At 44.0% G+C, this 8,353-nt stretch overlaps 1 protein-coding gene and 1 long non-coding RNA gene across 2 annotated transcripts; both read left to right on the top strand.

Moving 5' to 3' along the window:
• Positions 1 to 200: 200 nt before the first annotated feature.
• On the top strand, positions 201 to 3,997 carry LOC119376512 (uncharacterized). The gene is made up of 5 exons (XM_037646316.1): positions 201 to 862; positions 1,146 to 1,217; positions 1,399 to 1,470; positions 2,847 to 3,052; positions 3,884 to 3,997. Exons 1-5 carry the CDS (start codon positions 856 to 858, stop codon positions 3,995 to 3,997), a joined length of 471 nt encoding a protein of 156 aa, XP_037502244.1. The 5' UTR covers positions 201 to 855.
• A 3-nt stretch (positions 3,998 to 4,000) lies between these two features.
• Positions 4,001 to 4,958, top strand: LOC119376511 (uncharacterized). The gene is made up of 2 exons (XR_005180586.1): positions 4,001 to 4,037; positions 4,749 to 4,958. It is a non-coding gene; the product is annotated as an uncharacterized LOC119376511 (long non-coding RNA).
• Positions 4,959 to 8,353: the final 3,395 nt, after the last annotated feature.

Below are 8,353 nucleotides of genomic sequence, written 5' to 3'. Positions count from 1 at the left end.
TAAACAGCACGACAAAAGTGAGTTTAACGGTTACCACGTGGTTCACCAAGTGGTTTACCACTCTTCTAGTCGCCTAAAGATGGCTTCCATGTCGAGATCGACTGCTGATCAGTCACGCCGTGCAGGCCGATGTGCGCGCAGTCTTGGTAGCTGCTGGCGAATCTTTTAACGCGATGGAGAATCTTTCACGTGTGGCTTTTACCTCCAATCAGCCAGAAGTTCCCGAACCACCTCTGAACCGTTCGCTCGGCCAAGTTGCGAGTGCCGGCATTTATGGCCGCGTGCAGCCAGAAGTGTCCGAACCACCTTTGAACCGTTCCCTCGGCCAAGTTGCCAGTGCCGGCATTTATGGCGGCATGCTGGAATCTTGCGACTAGGAGTACCATACTGGTGACAACATGCACAGCGTTCCCGTGGAACCCGATAACGTGCCCGACGGGTGCCACAGATGCCTTAGCCTACACAGCAGGACACTGCAACAGATTCTAACTCAAGTATATTGAAAGAACTGGATATCGCATCGTTGAGAGAAGACTTGTGACAATGAAGCTTAGAGTCAAGTGTGCCTCACGATGCCGTCATAAATCTGTTAAAGGTTCTTCGCTCGTATTCTTGCATGTGTGAGCTACCAAGTAGCGCCAGGGTGCTTTTGTCCACACCAAGAGTGCCAAATGTCACACTACTGCTGGATTCTGGACATTATTGTCATTTTGGTTTGCGTGAAGGGCTTTAATCTGCTCTCAGACATGTTTACCATGTGCCCAATGCCTGTGGTCTGTTTTATGGTCAGGCTCATCGCACATACCAGTACCCTCAACTCTTACTGCGGCTGCAGGGCCACACACGGAACCACGCATGTTTGGTATGTCATTCTGGTTTCACATAGCAATTTTTATATTGCTGCGGTTAGGTGTTTGCTTTTGCATTGTGCGGCAAGGTGGAGTGCGAACTATCGTTTCTATGTTTTAGGTGCTTTGCACATGTTGGAAGCTGCCAACTCTTTTATGGAACTGCAATCCCATGGTATGTCATTTATGCGGTATACATCATTATGTTGCTGTTATGCAATGTCTCCAGTTTTTACCTTGTTTTGTTGTACAGTCATTGTGCTATGGCCAAATGCCTGTGGTCTGTTTTATGTTCAGGCTCATCGCACATACCAGTATCCTCAACTCTTGCTGTGGCTGCATGGCCACACATGGAACCGAGCATGCTTGGTATGTCATTCTGATGTCTTATTGCATGTTGCTGTAGTTATTTACATTTACTCATTAAATTGAGAATCCTTTGCCCACTTCAGGTGTTTTGAGCCTGCCTGTCTGTCTCTGTACCTATTTCATCTCCGTCTGCCTCTCTGTGTAACTCTAGATGTTAACTTGTGGTGCCAATTATGTTCAGATTCATCTTACAGTCCTGGACCCGCATATCTGACCGGGGCTACAAGGTCACAAACAGACCCACAAGTGCTCGGTATGTCATTCACCTTCTTTAATGGTTACAGTCCATAATGTTCTGTGTCCTTGGGTTCTAAGGGAAAAATTCCCGTCTTGTTTATGTGTTTTCTTGCTTCATGTTTACTTGAGGCAAATGTTTCCTTTGTACTGTAGATGTACTATTCACATATGTGATAATGCATGCCCAGAAGAGTGAAATTAATTCCACGAGTATTGTTCTTTTGTGTAACGTGTTGGAAACGGAAGGTGATATTCTTAGCACTAAATCAGATTAGTTTTTTAGTTGGTGTTACTGGCTTCATGATGGAAAAAATTATGGCAGAACCCATCTCACAATGACTGTCACCAGTAATACGATTTGTGTTCAAGCAGTGTAACAGCCTGCTGTATTGCTCCACCTCCATCTCTTGAGCTCATGTATGTGGGCAGTGTCCTATTTCCTTCATATATGCTATGTATCAGCATAAATAGAAACACAAACTGCATAGCTTCTGAACAGTGTGCCCCACCTTGCTCTGGTTTCATGATAATAGTATTAGTCTGAGCATTCATTACCCTCCCCTATGCCACAGCCACATAGCACAAATGAAAAAAAAATTGTATGTTGCTGCTGGCATAACATACTTTCCCATTGTCGTTGTGACACAGTGACACACTACCATGAGTCATGTTGAAGAGACAGGGCGTGCAAACATGAAGACAAGAAAGAACTCAAGACACCACAAACGCCTTGACATCTTGGATTCTCTCTTGTGTCCATGTTCGTCATTCTTCAGCTTTCGTCAGCTTTCTGTCATTCTAACCATAAGTTAGTGGCGCAGTTTATCCCTTCGTTCTTCTTTAGGAGCATGCCTCATCATTTGAGCAACGATGGTTGCTAATGTGCAAGCGGTGACTTATAAAAACATTTGTGCTCGTGGTGCTGCTGCAACATCAATCAATCGTAGATCCTCACTTACACTGTTATCACCAAGCCAGTGTCGCAAAAACTGCAAAGAAGGCTGTACGTAGATTTCAATTATGTTAAAGAACTCCAGGTGGTCAAAATTTTTGGCTCGATAATCATGTCGTGCTTTGGAACGTAAAACCCCAACAATTCTTAATGCAAAGGAGACTCATGCTTTGCTGTTAGCGCTCCTACAAGTAACTCTCAGCAATGTTCATGACTGTTTTTTTTATGTGTTGCCATATAATTCACTGAAAAGTTTTAAAGCTATATTTTGAATATAGGTTAACCTATAGCTACCTGGAACAGCAAAGCACTTTGAACATTACAAACCTTTAGTTACCTTAAGCCTAGCTATGTTCGAATTATTGCGGTAGTTTTTCATCTTAAGACATATTGCTGAACTGAAAACTCTCATAACACTGATGTCATCAATTCTTTTTCAGCTTTCATGGAAAGGATACAACATGTGTTAAATAGCATGAAGCACACCCAGCAAGCCCATTTGCAATATTTCAGCGAGCTGCTAAGTAATGCCGACAGTGCAGCTCCGCACCCTCTTGGCCTCCCAGACCTGCCTTTCTCGAATGTGGCGGATGTTCTTGCGTATAAAGAGAAGCTCGAGACAGACAGCAAAGCTCATGATCAAATGGTAATTTCTCTGCTTCATGGCCTAAGCTCAGTATAATGTTGCCTGTCTTGTAACTACAGCATGCTGGAGTGACTAGGCATTTATAAATTCATGTGAATATACTTATGACAGTCGGATTAATGACGTACCAGGCACGTAAACTTTCGACCCTCCGACGTTTCGGGGGGGGGGGGGGGCCCGATATAAATACGAGTCAGTAAAGGCATCACCATTTATTACGCATAAACACTGTTCGAGTGCCAATGTTGTGATTTCAATGCTTCCTTCGTCAGTCTCATTTCATTTTGAATGCAGCGAAAAGTTTCAACGTCTAATGCTGCGGCTACTCCAAGCCTGGCGGAAAACGTGCCCGGGAACATACAAGAACAAAATCGCAGCTACCGGCGAGATTCGCAAAGTGAATCGAGCTTTTCTTACTGATTTTACACTCCGAGCTCTTTCGTCCATCGCCGCACTAGATAAGCAACGGTTTGACAAGGGAAACAAGCCCGCAACGCTCAACACCTGCTCAACCCCCCCCCATAGCAGAAGCTGGCCAGTGACGCCTATTCTTGCGTCTTGTTTACCAAGTGACCATCTGACGGGGTACGAGTGCTCTTCGAAATGAACTGCCTCCGGTTAACATACGACATATAATACTACGTGCCTGTGACGTACTGTTGACTTTTTACATAGCTAGCTGCGTATGGACAGTTCTAAACAATTTAAGGTAAAGCTAGAAGCCAGCTTGTATTTCTTATTACCACAAGATTCATTTAGGTTGCAAAACATTCAAAGTAAACTGGATCCCAATGTGTCTTTCTAGCTGTATATCTTGTTTCCTTTTAACAGAAAAGCACATGGCTGTACAAGGGGGAGATTCGACGAAACAGAAAGACATGTGTACTGCAGTCCCTCCTCAGCTGGAATGCTGCAGTGGGCTTCAGTTGGTTTGGCACAAAGTGAAAGAAATTCTGTGAACTGCACCTCTGCAAGCTGATGTGCGGTGAGTCAGGTGTAACAAGCTTGATATCACTTGGTTTTTTGTGAAATCTTCTGGTCAAGCAGTATACTCAATATAGCTAGGTTTGTCTATTTATACTTTGCTGCAATAGTCCTGGTATTTACTGTCAGTTTTTAAGTGTGTAGTACTTTTGGGGCCCGGGCTGCCGTATGCTGTCATCGCTTGGCATAATGCAGGCAAAACCGCGTATAGCATAGCCATCTGTAGAGTAATGAGCGCGTGATCGCACTAAAGGGGTCTTCCTCTTGTTCTTCGAGCGCCTTGATGATGATATTAAGTGTGGAGCACATTAGGGGCCCGGGCTGTCGTATGCTGTCGTTGCTTGGCCTTACGCAGGCAGAGCCATGTAAAAAATAGAAAAAAAGAGGAAGCAAGCGAGAAATAGACAGAGAGAAAGAACAGGAAGAGGCAGAAAGAAAATTAGAAAGAGAAAGAAATAGATAGAGAGGAAGGAATAAATAAAAATAAAAAGAGAAGAAAAGACAGCAAGAGGGAAAAGGAGGAAAAAAAGAGAGGCGGAAAGAAAGAAAAAACCGAAGAGAAACAAAGAAGGCTGCCCAGCTCCGCACTTCCTACAGGCTTGACACCACACATGCGAAGCTGCCTTAATTTCTAGAAGAGTGCCATACCGGCCCAAGTTTTGTGTGGTGTGCAAAACTTATAGGAACGATAATATTGCTTTTGTGCATGCAGGCGTGTTGACTAATGACATCCGAAACCCGAATGCGACCCTGAAGGATGTGGAGAAGGCTGCGATGACCTGGTTCCGTCATGCTGCTGAGCGGCTGGCCGCGCAACAAAAATAGTTTTTTTTTTTCAACTAATAAGATAATCCTGAAGGTCAGTTATTGTTGCAAATTCTCTGCATTGCGTGTATTAAAATTTGTGTTGCTTTTTTTTCACCACTGTTTCATTCCTTCTTTGTTGTTTCTTGTTTATGTATGCCATATTCAGTGCCATCATTTTTCTGGTGAATTGTTTCCTGTGCTGGAACTGAACTTTTTGTTTCCTAAAACTTCATTTTCTTACTTGCACACTGCCTGTAGATTGAAGAGCAAAGAGTAATTAACTGCACCAATAGTGTAATGCTAAAATCAGGTCCACTACATAGTACATTGTTCAAAAGAGCCCTGCAGTAATCGCAAAAAGCATCCGAGCAAGCAAGTACAACCCTGAATTCCGCACTAGTAGATGAGAATGAAACAAGTTGTGTGTGCTAGTAAGAAATTGTGTTTCAGGAAATCAAAATTTCAGTTAGGCTAAGGGAACGACAGAGCAAGAAAGTGATTACTTTAAGCTTTTATTAACAGTTCCAGTGAGGAGAATGTTTCCTAATGATATATATGTGTGCCCTTTATGCATGGCAAATGTGCAGTAAAATAAAGAATTCAAACTTCTATTTGCATGAACTATATATTGTCTAAGTAAGTATAGTGTGACATTAAACTAGTGTCATACATTTACAACAGATCCAGAAATACTACGAGTATTTTAAAAATACATTTTTCTGTCTGAACACGCCTAACTTTAGCCATTTTCAGAAAAGTATGATATGTGTTGCACTTGTCCTACTGCTTTTTCTGTACTCATCTCTGTTATAGAACTGTTACAGGATCATGGAATTCAGAGCTTTTATCATTGGCTTCTTTACCTGTGCTTGAAAGCGCCTTCAGCTGTTCTTTAATTCAGGCTTGAAATTGAAATACATAGGGCAAGATCCGTTGTTCTTCTATTTTACATTGGGAACTTTTACATGCAAAGTGCTCTGTAGGCAGATGTGCGGGGTTCTGCCCTTGCAGCAGTGTTTGCAGTGTTTTGAAGATTTAGAAAATAAGCAAAGAAGAAAGCAACAGAACCACTGAGCATATTATAGGCCTGCAGTCACATGAAAAAGCAGGAGTGAATTGCATTGCTGGAAGAGTACGTGCAGGGGTTTTAAAAACATTCAAAGAAATGTAAGGCTTTCAAAAAAGCAGTTCTTTCTATTAACTAGCATGTGCCCTTTAAATGCTGCATGTACTGATAATGGAATGTGCAACATCCAAATCTAATCCCAATATCATCCCGAGATGTCCTATGGGGAGGAAGTCCTATGGATCCCGTTTTTTTGTCTCATTTTGGAGGCTTCCTGGAGGTTTGCGGGAATTATTTGGGACGTCCTTAGAACTTCCCACACATCCTAAGGAGCGCATCCTAGGTGTATCCAAAGGACGCCACTGCGTTGTCTGGGTCGACGACTCGCTGAGAGAGCTTGCGACGAATTTCACTAACAAATGGCTGTGTAAGCCTGTGACGGCCGCTCGAATAATCAAATGGCCGTCACAGGAGGTACGGAAGGTTCACAAACCAAAACTAAATTCGAAACGCGCACCGAACCGGACTATACTTCGCGGTTCGCGGAGCGGTACATGTGCAGTAGCTCCGCCCCCGTAGCCTAAGGCAATGAAGTAGTGGACGACTGACGGTTGCGACAAGTAACTCTATGGCGACAAGTGCTTGTGTGTGCGGCATGCGCACCGCCAGGGCCAGGGATACAGTAACGTGTTTTTTTTTCTTTATTTATTTTTCTTAGGGGCGAAGCACCTTAGGGTCTAGGCTTGTCAGTTGTGTGGCGTGCTCACGGCACATACCCGATGTTTATACCCGATGAGACATCTGTGACACGTGTGTGTATGTTGCGATTACGATTACGATTGTAAAGTCATATACGATAAAAGTCATATGCAGCACTCAAAACACTCCTGAATTATCTTAATAAAAATTAAATCGAATAATAATTAAAGGCACCATGTTCCCGAAATCGACAAATCTGGCTATCACAATTCTGAAGGATGTGCACAGTGGGATGTGGAGGTGTCGTGCCTGACAGTTTGACCATTGGCTCTCCATTTCACTGACCTCAAAGCAGTAATGAAGGGAAAACGGAATCCAGAACTCAAGACGATATACGAATTATAAGAAGAGGATTAAAATAGAAGAGCATTAAAGGGGAACCCAATAAATACATTTGTATAACTTCATGTCACTCAATTTACATTCGCAGTGGCAACGCGCGGGTGACGTTGATCATACCGGTACGATACACAATGCTACTCGTCATGATTCACATTAGTGGAGATGCGGTGATTTTTTTGTGCGGCCTCTGACTTGTTTTGAAGCATTTGTGCTAATAAATGTTTTTCCGAGTTTTTTTAACAGTTCCGGGGCGTTCTTTTTTGGTGAGGACGGCCTAGAGAACCACCACGACCTTGGTTTTTAAAAAATCTAGAAAAAAAGGGGGGAAGAAATCCCCCCACCCTAAACGAACGAAAACGTGACGACTTTGTATTAGGGACACTAAAGTCAAACAGTGAGTTAGTTTAGACTGATGAAGTATACTCTGAAAGCTCTAGTGTTGTTAATTTTACCACCATAGCTTCTTTAGTCAAAAGCTTAACATTAAAATTTCCCACCGAAATCTCTGAGCGCAACGTCACGCCTTTCGAAGTGTTTTTTTTTTTTTTTGCACTTGGTCATGTCGGCTCAACGAAATATCCTAAAATTATGCCTGTTTATAGTCTCTCGCCATAGGCGGAGAGTACGGGGGGGCTGGGGGGCTCGCCCCCCCCCCCCCCCCCCCCGGTCTGCCTCATGGGGGGGCAGAGCCCCCCCTGGCGCCGGCCCAGGGTATTTTTTAAGAGCTTGGCTTAGGTCCCGGGTCGTCCTGTCTGGCCGCTATTTCACAGGAGGCTGTTTATGCCCGCTTCTTTTCATTTCAGCCATTTAAAGTTCGGCACATGAGCCAGTGACAAGTCAAACATTCAATGGAAAAGTGCCCCTCAAACGGATTTTTACGTGCAGAATATGTTGTGCTGATGAACAACTGAAGCGACGACTTAAGCTATGACAAATTAAAAAATTCACTGGCGATTACGATACTGCCTAATTCGCTGAGCGCAGCCTCGTGTTCGGGCAACGCCAGCTGTGTTTGAAGTTTTGACTATCCGCAGTTGTAGCAATGTAACATTCGTTACATATTGCCACAGAAACTGCCAGCGCTCGAGTGCTACGCACACTATATACTCTGTGCATTGCAGCTGTCGCGAACCAAGTGAAACGCCCACAGCCCCGTTACGACAAGCGAAGCCAGCCGCAGTGCACGTGCCAGCCCTGCATGCGCACGAGCGACAGAGGAAGAAAGCGAGGTTAGAGGCCAGTATCTCGTGATATCGACAGACTTCGCGTTCGCTCTCTTTCGTCCTCGTTCGCGCTATCGGTTACGCCGCCGACGCCAACGGCGATGCCGATCAACGCAGGAA

This window comes from Rhipicephalus sanguineus, unplaced genomic scaffold, assembly GCF_013339695.2.
Source record: "Rhipicephalus sanguineus isolate Rsan-2018 unplaced genomic scaffold, BIME_Rsan_1.4 Seq12412, whole genome shotgun sequence".
NCBI lineage: Eukaryota > Metazoa > Arthropoda > Arachnida > Ixodida > Ixodidae > Rhipicephalus > Rhipicephalus sanguineus.
The sequence above is the reverse complement of the archived record's forward strand: the minus strand, read 5'-3'. Positions and strand labels throughout refer to the sequence as shown.